At 47.9% G+C, this 21,373-nt stretch overlaps 7 protein-coding genes across 7 annotated transcripts; 5 read left to right on the forward strand and 2 right to left on the reverse strand.

Moving 5' to 3' along the window:
* Positions 1-122: 122 nt before the first annotated feature.
* N7483_010246 (uncharacterized protein) lies at positions 123-3,784 on the forward strand (the record flags this gene model as incomplete). Its single annotated transcript, XM_057093673.1, has 2 exons — positions 123-2,191; positions 2,263-3,784. 2 exons carry the CDS (start codon positions 123-125, stop codon positions 3,782-3,784), a joined length of 3,591 nt encoding a protein of 1,196 aa, XP_056939644.1.
* A 411-nt stretch (positions 3,785-4,195) lies between these two features.
* N7483_010247 (NPA1/URB1 family protein) lies at positions 4,196-7,754 on the reverse strand (the record flags this gene model as incomplete). The annotated part of the gene is made up of 4 exons (XM_057093674.1): positions 4,196-4,525; positions 4,587-5,701; positions 5,760-7,550; positions 7,607-7,754. 4 exons carry the CDS (start codon positions 7,752-7,754, stop codon positions 4,196-4,198), a joined length of 3,384 nt encoding a protein of 1,127 aa, XP_056939645.1.
* A 1,972-nt stretch (positions 7,755-9,726) lies between these two features.
* N7483_010248 (uncharacterized protein) lies at positions 9,727-12,243 on the forward strand (the record flags this gene model as incomplete). The annotated part of the gene is made up of 4 exons (XM_057093675.1): positions 9,727-9,821; positions 9,899-10,044; positions 10,123-11,957; positions 11,983-12,243. 4 exons carry the CDS (start codon positions 9,727-9,729, stop codon positions 12,241-12,243), a joined length of 2,337 nt encoding a protein of 778 aa, XP_056939646.1.
* A 1,753-nt stretch (positions 12,244-13,996) lies between these two features.
* Positions 13,997-15,122, forward strand: N7483_010249 (uncharacterized protein; the record flags this gene model as incomplete). The annotated part of the gene is made up of 2 exons (XM_057093676.1): positions 13,997-14,224; positions 14,322-15,122. 2 exons carry the CDS (start codon positions 13,997-13,999, stop codon positions 15,120-15,122), a joined length of 1,029 nt encoding a protein of 342 aa, XP_056939647.1.
* Positions 15,123-16,096: 974 nt separating this feature from the next.
* N7483_010250 (putative proline permease) lies at positions 16,097-17,805 on the forward strand (the record flags this gene model as incomplete). The annotated part of the gene is made up of 2 exons (XM_057093677.1): positions 16,097-16,434; positions 16,500-17,805. The coding sequence occupies 2 exons, from the start codon at positions 16,097-16,099 to the stop codon at positions 17,803-17,805; spliced, it is 1,644 nt and encodes a 547-aa protein (XP_056939648.1).
* Positions 17,806-18,251: 446 nt separating this feature from the next.
* N7483_010251 (bestrophin family protein) lies at positions 18,252-19,622 on the forward strand (the record flags this gene model as incomplete). Its single annotated transcript, XM_057093678.1, has 4 exons — positions 18,252-18,373; positions 18,406-18,568; positions 18,629-19,185; positions 19,244-19,622. 4 exons carry the CDS (start codon positions 18,252-18,254, stop codon positions 19,620-19,622), a joined length of 1,221 nt encoding a protein of 406 aa, XP_056939649.1.
* Positions 19,623-19,802: 180 nt separating this feature from the next.
* Positions 19,803-21,251, reverse strand: N7483_010252 (uncharacterized protein; the record flags this gene model as incomplete). The annotated part of the gene is made up of 7 exons (XM_057093679.1): positions 19,803-20,019; positions 20,079-20,233; positions 20,291-20,446; positions 20,500-20,622; positions 20,677-20,829; positions 20,903-21,049; positions 21,108-21,251. 7 exons carry the CDS (start codon positions 21,249-21,251, stop codon positions 19,803-19,805), a joined length of 1,095 nt encoding a protein of 364 aa, XP_056939650.1.
* Positions 21,252-21,373: the final 122 nt, after the last annotated feature.

The following is a 21,373-nucleotide window of genomic DNA, read 5'->3' on the forward strand; positions in this document are numbered from 1 at the left end:
TCAGATGATATACCTTGGTTGCGCCTGTCGCTCTTAACCGTCATATTATTTCTGATTTATTCTCATATTATTCTTTTTCGCATCCTCGGTTCCATTATTCCTGGGGCAGCTCTCCCGCCATCATGGATGACCTGGAGTCGCTGGAGCTGCTCTCACTCGTGTCGCGAGTCACGAACGAGCTCCAGAACCACCTGGGCATTAACGACAAAACTCTTGCTGAATTCGTTATCAATCAGCACCTCCAATGCAATGGCGTGTTTCCGGTTTTCAAGAAGGGCCTCGACGAGATGGGCGCCGAGTTCCCACAAAGTCTGATGGAGAGTATCGATCGCCTAGTTCTTACAATGCACCCGCAATACAAGAAGAAAAAGCCGAGCAATGGCGCAAGCGCACAAAATGGCGATGGGATGGACGGATTGGACGAATTCGACGCGCTGGAGAAGAAGGCACGTGTGTTCAAGGGTCTTGCAGTTCCGGACGCTGAAAAGCCATGGGAGGAAAAGGATTACCTTGACAACGATGCTGGAGCTGGAGCTGATGCTATGGATGACACATTTGCCATGCTCGAGGGATTGGCCGGGAAGTCAGAGGAGAAGCCACATGCCTCGGGTCGTGATCGTGACCGCGATCGTGATCATGGCCACAAGCGGAGTCGCAGCCCTGAATACGATGATCGCCGCGGACGCCGACACAGAGACAAATACCGCTCGAGATCTAGGTCACGAAGTGCGCGCCGAAGCAAAAACGATGACTATGTCGACGAATTTGGAAGATCCATGGGCAGATACAACGACCGCGAGGACGACCGCAACGGGAAAAGTGATCGCCGGAGACGACGAGACCGCGATCTTGATGAAAAACCCGTTGAGCTCGACGACCAGCCGCAACTTTTCAAAATTTATGACGGAACTGTTACTGGTGTTAAGGACTTTGGTGCCTTTGTGAATTTACAGGGCGTCAAAGGAAAGGTAGACGGTCTGGTCCATGTTTCAGCTATGCAGGAAGGGCGAGTCAACCACCCATCAGACCTTGTCTCCCGTGGGCAGCCAGTCAAGGTCAAAGTCTTGACCATTGAAGGCTCTCGCATTGGCCTGTCAATGAAAGAGGTTGACCAGGTCACTGGAATGGATGTTGTTCCTCAACGACGTTTGGCCTCTGGTGCGAACATGCAGCGCCTGGATGGTGACAGGTATGGAGGCCTCAGCTCTGATGTGCCCGTCATTGAGGAGTCAAATGGGCGACCAGTACGCAACCGTAAGCGTATGACTTCACCTGAACGGTGGGAGATTCGCCAGCTGATTGCGTCTGGCGTGGCCTCCGCTGCTGATTATCCCGACCTGGAAGAGGATTACCATGCTACTCTTACCGGTGAAGGGACCTTCCAAGAAGAAGAAGATGTCGATATTGAAATCAGGGATGAAGAGCCTCCTTTCCTGGCTGGTCAGACCAAACAGTCATTGGAGCTTTCCCCTATTCGAGTCGTCAAGGCTCCAGATGGATCGATGAATCGAGCCGCCATGTCTGGTGCGAATATTGCAAAGGAGAGGCGTGAGCTAAAGCAGCAGGAAGCGCAGGAGAAGGCCGCCCAGCGTTCTGCCGATGTGGACCTAACAGCGCAATGGCTGGACCCTATGGCTGAAGATCGACAATTTGCTTCAGAAGTACGTGGAAAAACGAAACAGGATGAAGCTATCCCCGAATGGAAGCAGGCCTCAATGGGTACAGGCAAAGCGCCCCCTTCACTCGGCAAGCGAAGTGATTTGCCTATGAAACAGCAGCGTGAAAGCCTGCCTGTGTTCAAGTTCCGAAAGCCATTGCTTGACGCTGTCGAAGCCAATCAGATTCTTATTGTTGTAGGCGATACTGGATCAGGAAAGACTACCCAAGTGACGCAATATCTTGCTGAGGCTGGGTACGGAAACAAGGGAATGATCGGTTGCACTCAGCCACGTCGTGTGGCCGCCATGTCTGTCGCGAAGCGTGTTTCTGAGGAAGTTGGCTGCCGGCTTGGTGCTCAAGTCGGTTATACCATTCGTTTCGAAGACATGACTAGCCCAGAGACCGTGATCAAATATCAGACCGATGGTATGCTTCAGAGAGAGATTTTAATCGATCCCGATCTGAAGAAATACTCTGTTATCATGTTGGACGAAGCTCACGAGCGAACAATTGCGACTGATATCCTGTTCGGGTTGTTAAAGAAAACGGTAAAACGACGACCAGACCTCCGCTTAATTGTCACATCTGCTACCTTGGATGCAGAGAAATTCTCTACATACTTCAATGGTTGCCCTATCTTCTCGATCCCTGGTCGAACATACCTGTGGAGATTATGTACTCGAAGGAGCCTGAATCCGACTACCTTGACGCGGCTTTGATCACAGTCATGCAGATTCATTTGACAGAAGCAGCTGGTGATATTCTTGTTTTTCTCACGGGTCAGGAAGAAATTGATACGGCTTGTGAAATTCTCTTTGAGAGAATGAAAGCGCTAGGCCCATCAGTCCCTGATTTAATCGTCCTCCCCATGTATTCTGCCCTCCCCAGTGAGATTCAAAGTCGAATTTTCGAGCCCGCACCACCAGGTGCGCGAAAGGTCATTATTGCAACCAACATCGCCGAAACTTCAATTACAGTTGATAACATCTACTATGTGATTGACCCCGGATTTGTGAAGCAAAATGCATATGATCCCAAGCTGGGTATGGATTCACTTGTTGTGACTCCCGTATCTCAGGCCCAGGCCAAGCAGCGCGCCGGTCGTGCTGGACGAACAGGTCCTGGAAAGTGTTTCCGACTATATACTGAAGCCGCCTATCAATCTGAAATGTTACCTACGACCATTCCTGATATTCAGAGACAGAACATTTCTCACACTATCCTTATGTTGAAGGCGATGGGTATCAACGATCTACTCCACTTCGATTTCATGGACCCTCCACCTACGAATACCATGCTTACCGCTCTGGAGGAATTATATGCCCTCTCAGCACTTGATGATGAAGGTCTTCTTACTCGCCTAGGCCGAAAAATGGCCGATTTCCCCATGGAACCCGGTCTTGCGAAGGTCGTCATTGCATCTGTGGACATCGGCTGCTCAGATGAGATGTTGTCAATTGTTGCAATGCTGTCTATTGCGTCTCCTTTCTACCGACCTAAAGAGAAGCAGCAACAAGCCGACCAGAAGAAAGCGAAATTCCATGACCCAACAGGTGATCATTTGACCCTCTTGAACGTCTATAATGCATGGAAGCAATCCAACTTCAACAACGCCTGGTGCTTTGAGAATTTCATTCAAGCTCGACAAATTCGACGTGCGGAAGATGTCCGCAAGCAACTTCTGAGTATCATGCAAAGACACAAGCACAGAATCGTCTCCTGTGGTCGAGACACAACGAAGGTCAGACAAGCACTCTGCACCGGATTCTTCCGAAACGCAGCTCGTAAAGATCAAGAAGGTGGCTACAAGACTCTTGTCGAAGGTACACCTGTCTATCTTCACCCGTCATCTGCGCTATTTGGCAAGGCTTCTGAGCATGTTATCTACCACGAACTTGTCTTAACAGCTAAGGAGTATATGCGGATTACTTCTTCGATTGAACCGAAATGGCTTGTTGAGGCTGCTCCTACGTTCTTCAAGGTTGCGCCCACAGATCGTTTATCCAAGCGGAAGAAGGCAGAGCGTATCCAGCCTCTACATAATCGCTTTGCTGGTGAAGATGATTGGCGTCTTTCTGCTCAGCGTCGTGGTGGAAGAGGTGGTGGTGGTGGTACTTGGGGTTAATTCATTTTATTGGAGTTTTTGGTTTGTGTCGGTGAGAATTTGCCATCGTCCATATGTACCTAGCTAGACATGAGATACAAAGCAAAAGTTTCTTTTCTAAGTCACCACTACATTTCATGAAGCTCTTAAGCTACTAACTCGGGTCTTAGTCCATGTATTCTCATGTTTCTTCGTAGTTAGGTTGACGTGGATGGTAACCTCACTGGAGTGGTTACTAGTAGTAGGGTCTTAGATCTAGTTATCATCTTGCCTATCTTGACAGAAATTAGATCAATAAATCCAAATATTCAGATTCTATCTGTTGAAACGAAGAATAGGAGCATGATAGCCAGCATAAGAGCTAAGTCAACCATTGAGAAACGCCAGGTTCAAGTTTATCAAAAAATAGTATGGTACAGAATCTCCTCCTTTTTAGTTATCATATTGGGCAATCTCTTTCAAAGCCCGCTCAATAGTCCCAGCACTCCACTTATCAACTCGCTCCCGGTCTGAGGTCTCATATAGCGATTGTGCAAGAGCCGCCAGCAACGCAGTCTCCTTACCCTGATCTGTCTCAGCAGCCTGGACCTGAATCCAGCTGATGATGGCCGAGCGAGTGATCAGAGTAGTACTTCCTCCCACCTGCCCAGCACGGTACACAATGTGCAAGATCTTGCGTCGAGCTGATTCATTCAGACCAGGTGATTGGTAAAGAGAAAGAATACGCTCGAAGACATTGGCACGGCGGTAAATTTCCATGTCCTAGATGGGTGAATCATATTAGTATCAATAGGTATGAAGAAAATGTAGAACAGAAACTTACAGCTTTGCTGCGCAGACTCTTAACAAACAGGTTAAGCAGCCAGTCAATCTCTTCGAAATAGCCATCATCTAACTCGGGCTCGTGAAGGAAGATCCGGTCAATCCAGTATGATGGGATCTTCTCCAGTTCCCAGGTTGGGGCCTTTTGCAAGAACTTATTAACTTTGCCGTAGACTTTGTGCAGAGGGTTAATGAGAACGGAAAGACAGCTTGAGGCACACTCGCCAATGATCCAAGGGACGGGTTTGTCGAAGCCAAGACCGTTCACAGTTTCGAGTAATTCACCACAAAGAGTGTACACAGTACGCCATTCGGCATAGCTGGATTCCTTCAGCTTGGCCATGAAGCGAACAATGTTTGTGAATGCCTGTCTTCGCACTTCCTCGTGCTCGGAGCAGAGGCAGAGGATCAATTCGGAAATTCGGCCTTGTTCCACAGCTGCTTCGATCTCTTCTCTCTCCCATCTTTGCAATGCGTTGTGAGTTGTACCCTCTGTAGGGAGGAGTCCAAAGATCTCCTCGAGGTCCACTGTGGGAGTCTTTTTGGATGTGGTGGGTTGGGCAGAGCCAGAGTCAACATCCATCATGTCCTCATCTGCATCTCCGCTGTCCTTGAGACATTTCTTGAAAAGAGAGCGGTTTTTCTTGGTCTCAGTAGCTTCCATCAATGCGTCACGAGCAGCCTTCAGCGCCTTAGTGCCTTCCCCAACGGATTTCAGATATCCGAGGAATTTTGCAATCCATGCCGTAACAGCTGCCTCTGTCTCTTCATTTCCTGCCTTGACAACAAAGGGCCACTGCTCAACAATAGCTGCGACAATAGGACTGAGAGCCGATTCATCATCAGATAGAGACCCGATGAGGTCCAGATAATGAACGGGTTTCTTAGCTACCCGAGATACACAGTTGTCGAAGAAGACCAGTTGATGGTGCATGCCAGATCCGGCATCCTCCAAACTGGATAAGAGAGCGTTAAAGGCCTGGGGCGCATTGTGCAAAACCGAACTCTCGGTCAGAATTGTCCGAAGAAGAATGGAAATTCGTCGCGAGGAATTTTTGTCTGACGTATCGATAAGAACTTTGAGAATTGAGGTGAACGGAGAATAGTTCATAGAAGCTGATCAATATTAGTAACCAAAATCATACAAAAACACAACATTATAGACTTGACCTACCTGGTTTCTGCCACCAACGAAGCGAGGCGGACTGCTGCGCGATCTGAAGGACACTCTGCAACTGGCTCAAGAGCATCTCGGAGTCATCTTTGCTGATATCTGAGTCCTCCAGTCGCTTCAGAACATCGACAAGAACCAAAGAAACATCAAAGTTTTCTTCCAAAGCAATATCGGGCATCACTTCGTAGTAGCAAGTCAGAAGCTCCGCAACAGCTTCTTGTTGCTGGAGATCCTCCTTAGCAGTACGTCGGAAAAGCAGGATGACATCTTTAATGGAAGGACACCTGCGCGAGAACTCAACAAGTAGCTTGGAAGATGCCTGGTTCCAGAACAGTTGAGCTCGTCCATGGTCAGATCGGAAAATCTTCAAAACAGCTCGCAACTTGGTAAATGCTTCAGTCAAGATTCGCACAGCGAACAAAGTGACAATCTCTGCATTCTGATTCAGACAGCGGGTCATGGTCTTCTGGCTGAGAGGACGAGGGAGTATGTTTTCGATAGCAATCGACACTGGAGGAGGAAGCATTGGTTGCTTGTCTTTCCAGCCGCAGTTTGTTGGCACGGGCAGTTGTACGATTGAGAAAAGAAGAGCAGACTCTGCCATCCACGAAGAAGTGGCCTTAGGATCAGATGTGAACATGACTTTCTTGGTAAAGAAATCAGCAATCAGCTCTGGTGCCACCTTGAAGATGGTTACCAACAACTCAATCTGCAAACTGTCCGCGTCTGGGCGAAGAGATTGGATGAGATGCGAGAGTGTGTTGTTACGCACGGGAATCGAGTCCCGAAATCTATCGACATAGATTGGGGAGTCAAGACCCAGTTCAATAGACGTATCATCATCAGCGGGCAGGTTCTCTGGATCAGTCCCAACGGGGTACCATCCCGTCTCGGGAAGCAGAGCACCTAAGCCTGCAGTCTTACAGACATTCATCAAAACGCGATGAATCTCGTTCGCAATGGATATGCCCTCGGGGTTTGGTTCATCTGACTCTCGGTCGTATCCGTAAAGGGTAACAAGCTTTTCCATGTTCCAACGATTGAAGAATTTGCTCTTCGACTTGCGAGCGAGCGACAAATCTTGCACAATATCCCTCTCGATGGCTTTGATCGCTTCAAGAACTGTCTCTCGTGGATCTTTTCGCAGATACTCAAGGAATACGCGGGTCAGTTTGTGTTGTTCAATCAGATCACCCTTTTCCAGGGTATGTTGCACTCTCAGGTTGGCAAGCAAATATCGTTGAGCATTTCGTCGGAGTGTTGACGACTTCTGTGTGTCATTCTCACCACTCTCAAGTTGAGCCTTGCTTGGTGTTAAGAAAATCTCTAATCGCTTAAAAGTGATGTGGCGACGAAGGTACAACAGTCGAGCCACTGCACCTCCATCAAAAGTAACGATCTCTGTCAAAAGACGGATGCATGGAGAGATGAGATGTTCCTTAGCCTTCAGGGCAGTCAAGCCTCGGTTGAAGAGTCTGAGCTGATCCTTTTGCAACAGATGTTTACATAGCGCAAGGCCAAAGTCCCGGAATTCCAGCTCATGAGAGATAGTCTTAAGAAAAATTGCCAGCACAGATGGGACATTGGTCAGTAAGGTGTCGTGGTTGTTAGACTCTCCGAAGCTCCATGTCTGTGTGATGTCTGAAAAACAGACCGACTCAGAGCCTTCTTCTTTACCGGGAGTGATTTGCTTATCGCAGTAGGCTTTTAGGATGGTCAATTTGTGAGCCTTATCACTCTCCTTTCCTGGCTGACCAATTGACAACAGGAATTGTTTGAAATAAATAATTCCTATGGGTTTCGTCTGGTTAATTCCGGCATTTGAAGGGGATGATCGCGCAGCATACCTTTATTGGCCGTCTGGGGATTCTGTTGAAAAAGTAGCACCTCACGGAGCTGAGCAGCAGAGTTGAAGCTCACTTCCTCATTCCCATGAGAATCTTCATCGAGCTTCCTCCTCTTCACTCGAAATGGATGTTCTGTGACGTGCGCCATGATGGGGAGTGTATGGATGTTATTTTTTCCTTCAAAGTTCTTCATGAGGTTCCGATGCCATCAAGATTTTCCTCCCGTTGATTGGTCTACTCTGCCCCACTCACTCCTTCAACTTTATACCTTTGAACACCACTATTAACTACTAGTGCATATACTGTTGATGGAAATAGTAATTACTGAATTTGTGAGTCTATATCCAGTCTAATTCCAAGGTTTGAAAGGAAGTCATCACTAATCTCGATTATCCTATCATGACTCTCAGTGCCAGTGCCGCGGCTGCAGTTTGAATACTACTACATAGTACTAGGTACTACTTAGTAGTACCTCCGCTGCAAAGCATACACAACTTAAAATTGAATGGGCTTGAAGCTCCAATTGAACACTGACAAGCCACTAGCAGAGCAGCACCTCAAGTGCTCGAGCTTGAACTTCAAGTTGAAGCCTTGGAATTTACTGGCCAATACTACACGACTCAAAATTCGAAAGGATCATGACATCCAGGGTCTGAACTCTGAGATATATATACCACAGGAGATTTGAACCCGAACTATCCATGCTTACCTATACTACTTTAAGTTGGTACCTCAGCCTTCCAACTCGAAATTCTCATAGCTATGACCCAAGCTGGAAGCCTGAGGCACCAAGGCTGAGTGCACATGCTGGCACGGAACCATGGAAAGTCATAACTATGGTGGGCAAAGATACCCGACAGGCTACAAAGTATGTATCGTTCGAATGATGCAAAAAAAAAAAAACTGAGACGACTGTATCTGCGACAGTCAGAAAATTTTGGATTGAAGCAAACAGGCATCACTGGAATAGTTTCTCAAGCACCTGAGCTCATGGCAGCCTGGGATGATGCCTTACAGGTATGTCACTGTATGTGTACCTGTATGTGTAGGGTTCGCTATGTACTTCAACCTTGGAATTTCGTTATTGACTAATACAAAGGTCTCTCTATAGGAAGAAATTGAAGCTACCAATTTCTATTAATGGAAAGAATAACTGATTCACTTTATTACTCCCAGCCCTTGTACTAGGTAGGAGCCTGGGGTCTTTGTTTTCTTTGCCAGTCATTGAAGCATCTTCTTTGTTAAGCACGGAGATACAAGCCGCAGATGTACCGTACTATTGCTATGATTAATTCAAGTCAGATGGAATTTTCTACGAGCAAACCAGCTGATTTGAGATAGAATCCATATGCACTAGTATGATTAGTATATTCAAATTTGGACGTAGTACTAGTAGTGGGCTCACTAGCATCGTCTCTCTTAAATGGATTTTCTCCAAAGTATGTACTACTAGTACACTAAGGCGCTATGGATACATATATCGTCCTCAAGTTACTAGGTAGTCAACTAAAGTTGAACAGTTGAACAATATTTCTAGGTACCTAAATAGAATGATTATCTAGTAGATATTAAATGATATGAAATTTACTAGCACTAATATATTGAATTGAGAGGACAGGTCTCCTTTAGTATTCCTCCATAGAAGGGAAAAAGGAGGTATAGATCAGCTGCACCACAACCCGCATTGACATAACTCCCTTTTCTTCTAGTACCAGCAAATTTCATCCTCACCAACATTTTCCCCTTTGTCTACTCCCCACCTTGATAAAAAAAGGATCAAATATTTTCAACCTTCACTCCTCACATATTCAAGTGTACCTGACTACCTTAGTGGGGATCACCAAAATCTTACCGATTCCCGGGCTCCGCCTTGAGCCTTGCCACAAGTGGCTTACACTGCTTCTCCTCACTCGACCTCGTCTCCCGAAGAACCCTCATCTACCACCTTCTGCCCACGAAAACTCTCTTTCCCTTGCACGAATCTCGAATCCTTTTCTCCTCTACTCAAGTACATCAAATAACTGATCTTGTCCATACCATTCACTCTCAAAATCCCACCACCCAATGAGAAGTTCATAATTCCTTGAACTACGATCGCACACATCTCAGATAAGGCCGTCATGGCGCGGCGATATGAGATCGATGAGCTGTTATGGCTGCGCTCATCGCCTCTTGTCGTAAAACCCCCTGGCCTGCCTCCTATCGAAGATTGGATGTGAGTTAACATTGCCCCCCACCTTTGAGAATATCCCGCACTGTTCAGGTCAAGACTAACCTGTGTCTGCTTTATAGGCCTCAACCCGACCCAACCACCCAGCGCAAACAACAGAATACTCGAGATCCTAACAATCCATCTGAAACAACTACCAACCGACGCCCAAGCTTTTTTGAAGCTCGTCACATCTCCCGAGGCTCCAATTCAGGTGCGCCGTCCTCCGGTACAAGCTACCACCGAGTCCCCCCTCGTCATCCTTTTTTACATCCCACTTTACTAACTGACTTGAACTGGCATATAGAAGATATCATTCTTGGACCTCCAAAGACCGCATTTGCATCATCACGAATCGGCGGTAAAGGCTCGTTCGACCTGACAGATCGACCCGCGCGACCAAGCGAGACAGAGGAGAAGAACGACCGATTCAACTTCCGAGATAGATTTTTCAAAGATAAGGAAGGCGCAGAAAAGGAAGCCGACCGACGTGATGGAAAGCCGGTTTTGAATGGCCGACGTGGGGAAAGGGAGGACTGGAATGCTGGACGCCCTCGCCGCACTTTCGGCCCCGAGGATCCAGAACGCAAGCCGCGACGCAATGGAGAGTTTGACCGTTGGGAAAATCGTGAGACCCCTCGAGATCCCAATGGCGAACGTGGCCCTCGCGCAGATAAAGATCCTCGCTTTACGAAGAAAGATGGCACCCCAGGACGGGGCAAATTTGATGGAAACTGGTTTCGTGATGAGCATGGCCATGATGCCGTCGAAGCCGATGATGATAAAGCCTCGCTCCGTAACCGGGAATGGCGTCGTGACCGACACGGCGCTGACCGCGACTGGACTCGCGGTACTAAGATGGAACAAGAGCCTGAATGGTTGGACAGCAATGACCGCGACGAGCCACGACGAGCACATACCCAGGAAGATTTTGAACGCTGGAAGGAACGCATGAAGGCTGGTTCTGGCACTGCGCAGCAGCCCCCGCCTTATGAAGAGAAGAGAGAAGTAGTAGAAGAACCACACCCTGCTTCACAGAAACCCGAGACTCGTCCAACAGACGGCGAGATTTTCAGTCACTCGGGCACTCAATTCTTGTCCGATAACTCGATGGAGCGGTTCTTCGGCATGCTAGGTGATCCAAAGCCTGCGCCTCAGGAGATTATTAGCCCGCCAATTCCCGTCGAGACTCCCAAGAAAGAGGCTCTCAGTGGAAAGCATGGCAAGTCCTCTCGGTTTGCCGGTCTGTTCAGCCCTATCCCGGATAGCCCTGCTAGAGCACCCGAGCCACAGCCTGTCCCCAGGGCCCAGAGCGGTGGAACCCCAGTCAATTCCAATGACGCTGATCAGGAAGGCTTCCAACGAATCCTTCAAATGCTTGGTGGTGGCGGTGGTGCTGCCGCTGCCGTTGCCGCTGCCGCCGCTACTGGTCGATCCCACAATGCCACACCCAGCCAGATTGACGCGCGTGCTGCCGCATTGGGTCACCCAGAGCAGCAACACATTGCTTCGCACATGTCGTCTCCAGCGATCTCGCGACATGGATTCACCAGCCCTCCAGTCCCAGAAAACCCCATGGCTCAGTTTGCAGGAAAGGACCCCCAGGCGCGTGACAGAGAGCATCTGCTTCGCCTCATGCAACAAGTTCGAGTTGGCCCTCCCCCTGCTGGTAACCCAGTTCAGTCCCCCAACGCAGGACCTGGGCCCCCTCCTGGTCTCATGCCGGAAATGATGCCTCGTCCTCCTCCTGGACTTACTCCTCAAAAGGGACCCAACTTTTTGGACGACCCCGCAATCGCAAACATGCAGCGTCCTGACAGTGAGCAACTCCGCCGACGAGCTGCCAATGGACCCCCCATGGGTTACTTCGATGAAGTACCCTTCCCCCAGGGAAACCAAGGTCCTATGACCCCCGGAGGCTCCCGTCATCCTCAGGGCCCTGGTCAACCCCAAATTCTGCAGCGTCCACCAGGTCTTGAACACCTACCCCCTCCTGGATGGAGCGGTCAGACTCCGCCTCAGCATGGCAACGGACCGAGTCCAATGGGACCTCCACCTGGAATCCCCACTGCCGGCCGCGGCATGAACCCTGGTTTCCCTCCAGGTATGATGCCTATGCCTGGCAACGTTATGCCTGGCAACGTTCCTCCCATTAATGAACGACAAGCCTTTCCTCGTGGCCCCCCCTCCGGGCATGTTGCCTCCCGGATATATGGGCGCGCCCCCGCCACCTGGATTTCCCCCAATGCCACCTAACCCAGAGGCAATGATGGGGCTCGGCCCTGGCAGCCAAGGTCCATTTGGACCCGGCAACCCTCCTGGTCCCCAGGGACCTCCTCCATCCTCTCGCCATTTGCTGGAGATGTTTGGTCAGTCTAATGGAGGTGATGTTCGCGGTGGCATGGTTGGTCCTGGCCATTTCCGCTAATCCGGATAACCCTCGTGATATGAAAGCTGTGTGGCTCATTCTATATGCTCGCTATTCTATGCTTGCCTGCAAACTTTATCCACTCGGGCAGAGGCGCAGCGGAAAGTATGGCACGCAGCATTTATTCACTCTGTTTTAACTCGGCCTGGTTACACGGCAACGTTGCATCTTCTCGAGAGATCAAAGCGCCTCTTCTTCCTCGGTTTTCTTTGCCCATTTTCCTATTTTCCTTCTGTCTTTGCTGATACCAATTTCCTGGTATTTATGATGCCCACCCCCCAGCCTGAGTTCCTATTAACCCCAGTCTCAGCCCTGGCTTTGTCTGGATGTGGTTTGCTCTATGATATTGCTGAATCGGCCCCGGGGATTCCCCAATTTTTATTCTCATTTTTTTTTCTGTCGTGGGTAGCTGATTCTCGAGACAATGTACGTGCCATGTGCCAGATCTGGTTATGACAGATTACTGAAGTGATAAGTGATGATTATTGAAGGAAATGATCTGAGAAATCTGCCGGTAGATAAGATTGCCTATGATTTATGCTTTCTCAGGGCTCTGGTTTTACTCATGTAGTAGATCTCACTCCCTTAGTTCATCAATTAGCAGATGCAATCTATTTATTCTTCGATGATCATCCCACTAGTTCCAACGGAACGGATCCCGAGTTTATGCCGTAGGGCCTAGAGATAACCGGATAGATGGTGTGACACCATGCATGGGCAAGCTCGGAGAGTATCATAGTACACTGAGCAGCCCATTCCATCTGTTCCATCAATATCACTGCGTCTGTAACGTCAAATGATCATGATGCCAGTGCCAGTGGTGGAATGACTTTAACCAGATACCATCATGAATCTTAACCCAATCAGTGCCAATGCATACTATGCACTAGTAGACCTTAGTAATTAGTTTTCAATGATCAGATAAATTTGACCCTGATTCTACTATTGGATTATTGGATTTACCCCAGAATAATACATGAAATTGTCTCGGGAACGTTGTACTGTGAGGACTTCGAGTATGAGCAACCTACCCTTCTATTATCAAGACAATGCTAATACTATAATGCTTTAGCATTGATGCAAGCTAATTCAATTTAGCTGATACAGCTTTGGATTTAAAAGAAATTATCAGAAGAAAGAAATTGTATATGAGACCAAATTTTCAATATAGGGTATTTCATGGTTGAGCTAGGGTTAGAGGCCGAGCCGCAGTATGAACCTCAATATCAAATCCTCTAAAACACCCAGCAGAAATCTTTTCATGTAGTATTTTAGAGAAATGATATCAATAGACAGGTTGAAATGTTCTTTTCTCAATGTGGGGATCTCTTTGTACAATATAGTATGCATATAATGACCAATGTGTCACTTTGTTCCCCATAACCTAACTGCACTCCGTATCATTCTTGTCCCCTTAAGTCAGCGAAAGCACCTTCACAACTGATATCAAGCTGCAATAAAGCATTAACCAATTTATAATATATAGAGGTCATTGAAAATGGACTTGGCCCAGGACTTTGTATCGTTTGATCAGTGTCAAAATCACAGGCAGTACCTGGCTTAGGCAAGAGAAGTGAATGCCATGTAAGGCAGCGTTCAAGTGAGAGATGAGACCAAAGTAGGCTACGACGCGACTCGTAATTTAGACAAGTATTCACATTGTCGCCGTATTGTTTACTTCTCTCCTCCTCCACATCGCAACACTCGTATCGTCTTGTCGCGCCCATTTTGTTGTCCTCAACGAGTCAGCAAGATGCCTCGACGAAATTACGCCAGCGATGCCTCCCCAACTCCTGCCAACCGTCGCAGACTTCTTCCTAACGCGTACCCCCAACCTGAACATCCCATGAACCTCCGAGATCGAGGTGGTGCACCGGAGTTTCAAATCCCTCTTCCACCCCCCCCCTACCACCACAACACGAATCTTCTCGTCGCCGCCGCGAACGGCAGACCGAGTCCGAGCCTGAAGACCCTCGAGCAAGTAAGTCAACAGTCCTTGATCATCTTGATTTACAGGAAGCCCCCTTTACAAGAAGCCTCATCAGTGAAACTTATATATCTATCTAGGCAGTCCAGAGGGCAGCGAAATGAGCGGCGCCGACCCCTCCCGGGGCTCTGAGGGTTCCTCGTGGGAACCATTCCTGAACCTGACTGTCGATCACCGGGTTAGTCGGGTTTGGGAGTCCCGTGGTGGATTAAACCACGGGGAGCCCTTTGAGATCTGGGAGGATGACCCGGACGCCGAGCCTCCTAATCCACCAACTCCGCCTCTCCCAACGGACCGGAGCGAAGAGAAAGAAAACCTCTTCCTGACCAGCTCCGACTACGGCTCCGACAACGAAGAGCAGGAGAATGACCCGCGCCGCCAGAACATCGACTTTGACGTCCTGAACGACCGCCGCATCGATGCCTATGGCCCTCCAGTGCCATCTCGGGTCTTCAACCAGCTGACCATCGATTCTGAGGGCAATGTCGTTCGTCACACCCCCCAACGCCGCACTCCTGTGCCTCTTGAGTTTGTTCGTCCTGCTGTCCGCATTGAGATCATTGAACAGAACAATGAGGTTGACGAGAATGATGAGAACGACGAGAGCGACGACGACAGCGGCGAAGAAGCCGATGAGCCAATGGACCTCTGGGATGAGTCTCTCGAAGAAAACCAAATTCGCGAGCTCGAGGAGCTGACCGACGTTCATGTTCGTGCTCACGACCAGCGACAGGCCCACGGTCGTCAGGAGCCCATGCGCGATTCTCCCAGCGTTCAAGGTCCCGCCAGTCTTTACTTGGAAGCTCGCCGTATCACCATGTACCAGCGCCAGCAAGCCCGCCGTCGAAACCGAGACATCGTTGATTATGGCGACGAAGATGATGACTTGTGATTAGTCTCATGTTCGAGTACATATGAGATGACATACGAAGTGATGAATCATGATATCTATGAGGACACGAAACATGCATGAGGGAATATGCCTGCTTGTATTATTATTGTTGTTGTTTTGCAAGGCTTTTGTACTTGTAGTATTGGGTTTACAGCGAGATTCGTGTCTGTGCGCTTTGTCTGCTTTCGTCTGATTTGCAGCACGCTTTCATCCTTCTGAATTTGAATACCTTTTTTTCTCCAATTTCTTCTTCTTCCCGTCTGATGTTTTGCATGGAGACTACTGACAGTAGGGAAAAGGACTGAAAGGAAGAGTCCTGTTAAGCCCCAAGAGCTCTTGGAAGCACTGCACCCCTTAGACAATGTCCCTTGGTTCAGTACCAGAGGCGGAGAATATTGGCTATTTTACATCAGAATGCATTGGCATAGGTATAGAGATCTGGCACCCCCTCCGAGTCCCGAGGTCAGCACTAACTTGAAGATTGACACACTATTGGTCAATCTCAAGTAGACTTTTGACATAATCTTAAACCCCAACTGCCAAGAACAAATGATCTTGAATGTTGTTGGAAGGCTTAAGACAAAGCGGGATGAAGTCAGATACTCTTCCCCGCCTGATAAGCCTATCACTTGGCAGCTGCATTAGCGTCGCCTTCTCCTCCCCTTTCCAGGTCTGTTATCCTGCACTCAATTGACCAAGGTACTGATCTTTATCAATATCCAATAGTATAGGCTCTTGGATGCTCGAGTCGATTACTGGGCTGGGGCTATTATCAGTGCACTATGTCATGCATAACTTGATAGCATAGAGTATCCAGAGCTCTATCTCTATGTCTATCTACAACTTAGTTACCCGAGGTGACTCCGCACCGTATTGAGTCTATTCTCTATTACAGAGTCAATGCACATATAAGGAGACATGTTCCCCGCATTGATGTCTAATGTCTCCTCACGGTCTTTACATCAAGAATCAAGATGGAGAAAAAGACTTCTACTGAGGATACCACTTCTACTGAAGATGCCGGTTCTGGCACTGTCCATCCATATCGAGAGACTCAACGGGGTCTTGCATCAAGACATGTTCAATTGATGGCTATTGGAGGCTCTATTGGAACTGGATTATTTGTGGGAATTGGATCCTACCTTCGAGAAGCAGGACCACTCTCCCTGTTTCTGGGTTACTTGGTCTGGGGTGTTTTGTTTATTCTTCCTGTCAATCTGAGCGTGGGCGAAATGGTGGCCTATCTTCCAATCAGAGGCTCAATCTTCGAGCTTGCTGCTCGATTTATTGACCCTGCTTTTGGCTTTGCCATGTATGATCTCTATTTCCGAGACTCCTCCCTATTTCAAGTCGATGACAACACTGACATTAACTTAGGGGCTGGGTTTATTTCTATGGAGGCGTTATGCTGGTCTGTACAGAGTACTCGGCCGTTGCAACAGTCATGCAATACTGGAATACAAGCATCAACCCAGGTGTTTGGGTCGCTATGGCGATGGTTGTCTGTTCACTGCTGAACTTCGTCGCAGTCAAATACTATGGAGAAAGCGAATTCATCATGGCCTCCACCAAAATCCTTTTACTTATCGGACTTGTCCTGCTAACCTTCATCACCATGGTTGGTGGTAATCCGGAACATGATGTATATGGCTTCCGAAATTGGACCGACGGAGCGATGTTCGAATACTATACCGATGGAGTCACTGGGCGCTTCCTGGGATTTTTCTCCGTCATGATCTACGCTGCATTTTCGATAGCAGGTCCCGATCTTCCTGCACTTGCGGCGGGAGAGATTCAAAACCCACGTTACACTATTCCTCGTGTTGTGAAAATGACTTTCTGGCGTATCGTCGGGTTCTATGTAGTTGGTGTCCTCGCCGTCGGCATTATCTGCAGTCCGCGAGACCCACGTCTCATGTCTGCAATTGACTCGGGAGCAGCAGGATCCGCTGCCTCACCGTGGGTCATTGGGATTGAGAATTTAGGAATCAAAGGTCTACCGGGCTTGATCAACTTCCTCATTCTACTATCTGGCTGGTCCTGTGGCAATGCTTATCTATACAGCTCCAGTCGAACACTCTATTCCCTCGCGCGGGACGGCCAGGCGCCCAAATTCCTGCTTAAGTGCACCAAATCTGGCATCCCGGTTTATTGTGTGTTGACTGTATCGCTACTCACCTGCGTCACCTTCCTAGTAACAGATACTTCATCTGTTACTGTGTTCTACTGGTTCGTCGATTTGACTACCATCGCTTTTGTTCTCACCTATACCGGTATGCTCTGTGTGTTTATTGCCTGGTACCGCGCTCTCAAGGCGCAAGGGATCGACCGTAAGCAATTTGTCCCTTGGGCATCTCCATGTCAGCCTTATGCGGCATGCTTTGCAATTGTCATTGGCTGTCTGGCGGCTATTTTCAATGGATTTTCGGTCTTCAAGCCCTTTGATGTGCAGGGATTCATCACCGATTATTTTGGCCTCGCCTTTTGGGCCGTGATGTTTGTTTTCTGGAAGGTATATCATCGAACGAAATTCGTTAATCCGGCGGAGGCAGACTTATACTCTGGTAAGGCGGAAATCGACGAGGAATGCAAGATTTGGGAAGATGGAGGTTATGAAGAGCGGCGTAAGGCTGAGTTGGCTCAAATGAGCTGGGTTCGTCGGACTTGGGAACGCATATGGTGATTGGATTTTAAGTTATGGTAGATGTCTAGGTGAGGAGCTGCTTATCCTTGCGTAGATCAGTGTCCTCGGTACCCGATCATAGTCATTTACAATTTTGGATCGATCTATAACATTTGAAAACTACATACTCGATTACTTTGGAAGCGCCCAGTTGTTTACCCAATTAATACCTTTAATACTAGTACACAAGATTTTCATTAATAATAAAAGGGGTGTCAATTTAATAAATCTTACGCTTGTGTCAGACCTTTGTTGATTAAAGTTGGAGAGTGCATGAATCAAGGCTCCTTTGATCATAGCTTCCCCCACTTTAGAGTGGTTCGAGTGGTTCGAGCTCGGACTTCCAAACTTGAACCTGAACTCGAACTTGAAACACATCCCATCAATTGATCTCCTTTCCACGTCTCGAAGACTTCACAGTTGTATTTTCTCAGTCTGATCTAACCATGCCTTTGGCTTTTAGCCAACCACCGACCCCGAGTCTAAGTCGTCGGTCCACGTTACACGGGCATCATGAACGGCGCAGCACCCACCCTCACCTCTTATCTTCGCGTCGAAAGCCGAGGAGGTGAGAAGCTCTAGATTAAATATTCAACTGAGAGATACTAAGAGAGGTTGTAGATGGCCACTAGTCTTCCGCTTCATCAAGGGCGCAATCCATGGGGAGATCCTCATTCCAGTCTTCCTGCATTCTTTATTTACGGCCTTCGTCGTCTACCTCGATACCTACGTGTTCGACACCGTAGGACTACCAAGTACCATTGTCAGTACTGAGATAAAAACATCTTTACTCAGCGATGAAACACTCAACTAACAAACCAAGATCCCCTCCCTCTCCATCGTCGTAGGTTTAATGCTTGTCTTCCGAAACCAGACCTCATACAACCGATTCTGGGACGGACGTAATGGCATGAGCACCATGAACACCTGCGTCCGAAATCTAGTTCGCACAATATCAACAAATAGCTACAGTGCCACACGGGGACCCCCAACCCCATCCGAGCGCGAAGACATCGAGCGCACAATCCGAATCTTAATGGCTATTCTCTACGCGGTGAAGAACCATCTTCGCGCCGAATGGGGCGCTGCGTGGGCTTTGGGTGGGATTCTCGGACACGACGTGGATGAGCGTGGTACTGCTGTGTATAACCCAGACTACGCGGGCCTGTTACCAGCTGGCCTGGAAGGACACGAAGATGAAGGGCTAGGCTTACCGTTCCAGCTTACTTTCTTCGTGGATGGGTTTATTAAGCGTGGAGAAATGAGAGGGTGGTTCCCTGCGCCTGGAGCGAGTCAGTTGCAGGCACAGTTGAATACACTGCTTGATGCTTATGGAAGGATGGAGACTATTAAGTTGACTCCTATGCCTGTGGCTCATCTGTAAGTTTTGAGGGATTGATATTCATATAATCATGGAGGCGTGCTAATAATGGACCAGGATTCACCAGAAGCAAGTACTCGCCTTGTTTGGCTGTGTGCTACCATTTGCGATGGTCGATGAAATGGGGTGGTGGGCCATTCCTATTGTCAGTTTGGTGATCTTTACGCTTTATGGCATAGAAGGTATTGGATCCCAGCTGGAAGATCCATTTGGCTACGATAGAAACGATATCAAGATGGATGCCTTGGTAGGTGACTCGAAGACGGAGATCGATGTTGTTTTATCGGAGTGGCGCGATCATTGTAAGACTATGGATCAGATCTGGCACGCAAAACACGGCGAGCGATGTATGGATGGTGCTCACATTGTCAAAGGGGAAGAAAAGTACATGGAGCCGGACTTGTTTCTGAAGTCGAAGAGGATGGTAGCGACATGAATTGGGGTGCAAGACAAGATGATATTTACTTGAAGGATCATGCAAGTGCTATTTCGAATTTTAATCATTACTCAGTACTATTTGGTAGAATATATCACCTAGAGTGTTGACCTTGTCGCTTGTAAAGAGGGGGATTGAATAAAGGGTTATGTAAAAGAGTCATCATTCAACCTTGAAAACCTAGATTGGTGGCTCTAGCTCCAGAACTCCATCAAGTATCGATTCCGGTGTCACATCGGCTAGGATATGAGAAATGGCCTCTCGGTTACTTCCATACTGAAGACTTCGGTCATCCTCGGTTGAAGCAACAACAATGCGATGGCGGAAGACTTTCCTTGCCGCCAGCGCTACAATTGAGGGAGTCAGGTAATCAATACCGTGAAGCGGTGCAAGAAGCCTTGATTCAGCTGGGTTAGCAAAGAATCTCCTATAAAGATAAATATGAATGATTCGTACCTTGCAAATTGCCCAAATTGCTGATTGGCCCTCGCAGATACCCCACCAGCGACAGCTCGACTAAGACGCAAGAAAACCACAATATCCTGAATATACCGAACAACTTCCGCGTTCGTAGTGACTGAGCTGCTAGCACCACGAAATAGTTCCATGACCTAGACAGGGTAAGTATAAGGTAGATAGGGAGAGTAATAATAGTGTTGCCAACGTACTGTTTGGCTGATCTTGGCAGTCTTCTTCTGCGAGTGTTTCGGTGAGTGAATGACAGAGGTTGTGGATAATTGACCGTCAGTGAGCCATTCATTTTCTTCAAGATAAACATAGCCATCGCTGGGCTCATGGAAATGTGATATAAAGAGTTGGTCACGCTATGGAATGGGTTAATAATGACCTTGTTAAACATAGTGATGAGAAAACGAACCAGATGTGTTTTTAGTGGAGGTTGCAGATCATCTGACTCTCGTATCACGAGGGGCACAAATAAAAAGTCATCGGGAGCTTGGAGAATGCCGACTTCTGTGGCCAATTTTCGGCTCCGCATCAACTAACACAGTCAGTATCACGCTCGTATATAGCAAGTCGGAACCATACTACTTACTTGCAAGGCTTGGACTTGGACATCATCGTTGGTGATGTTAAAGTTTTTGGCAATGACAATGTTGACCACATTTGGTTCTTCTGATTGCAAACTGGGAATTGGAGACTTGCTGCGGTCCTGTTGCCCTTTTAAGTACGAGGAGATATTGCTGGACTGCGATAATCAGCTGACGCGTACTATGGGCAATGGATTTGGAAATTAGGTTGGGAATAAAAAGTGAGCATACCGATTCTGTTTTTACCCGGGGATATGGTGGGCGTATTTGAGCTTTGCGAGCGTCTGCAGTGAGAATCTCATTATGGATATCTTCAATTGATGTTGTGGAGTCGCAGTCAACAATAGTATATGATAGATCGAATGTGTTTGAGCATATCTATAGGCTGTATTAGAATATTATAGCTATGGCACTCAACTAGTAAATTGATAAATACCAGGGCCAACTCTTTGGCCAGGTCATGGATAGCATCGCCAGTGGTTTCAATCAAGCAATGCTCATGAGAAGCCAAACACACAAAAAGGGCCACTTCAAGATCCGAAAGTTGTCGCGCAACATCTTCCAGACTGAGATCATCCATTTCTGAGCTCCATGGGTTTGCAAATTCCTGTGATCGCGACAGGATGTGGAGGAGTATGAGAGTGGAGGGAACTTGGAACTGCGGATATATGATGAGATGTTGTTGCCTTGATGCCCGAGTAA

This window comes from Penicillium malachiteum (genome assembly GCF_028827825.1).
Source record: "Penicillium malachiteum strain IBT 17515 chromosome Unknown utg000005l:1.0-9002435.0:326005.0-9005861.0, whole genome shotgun sequence".
NCBI classification, from domain to species: domain Eukaryota; kingdom Fungi; phylum Ascomycota; class Eurotiomycetes; order Eurotiales; family Aspergillaceae; genus Penicillium; species Penicillium malachiteum.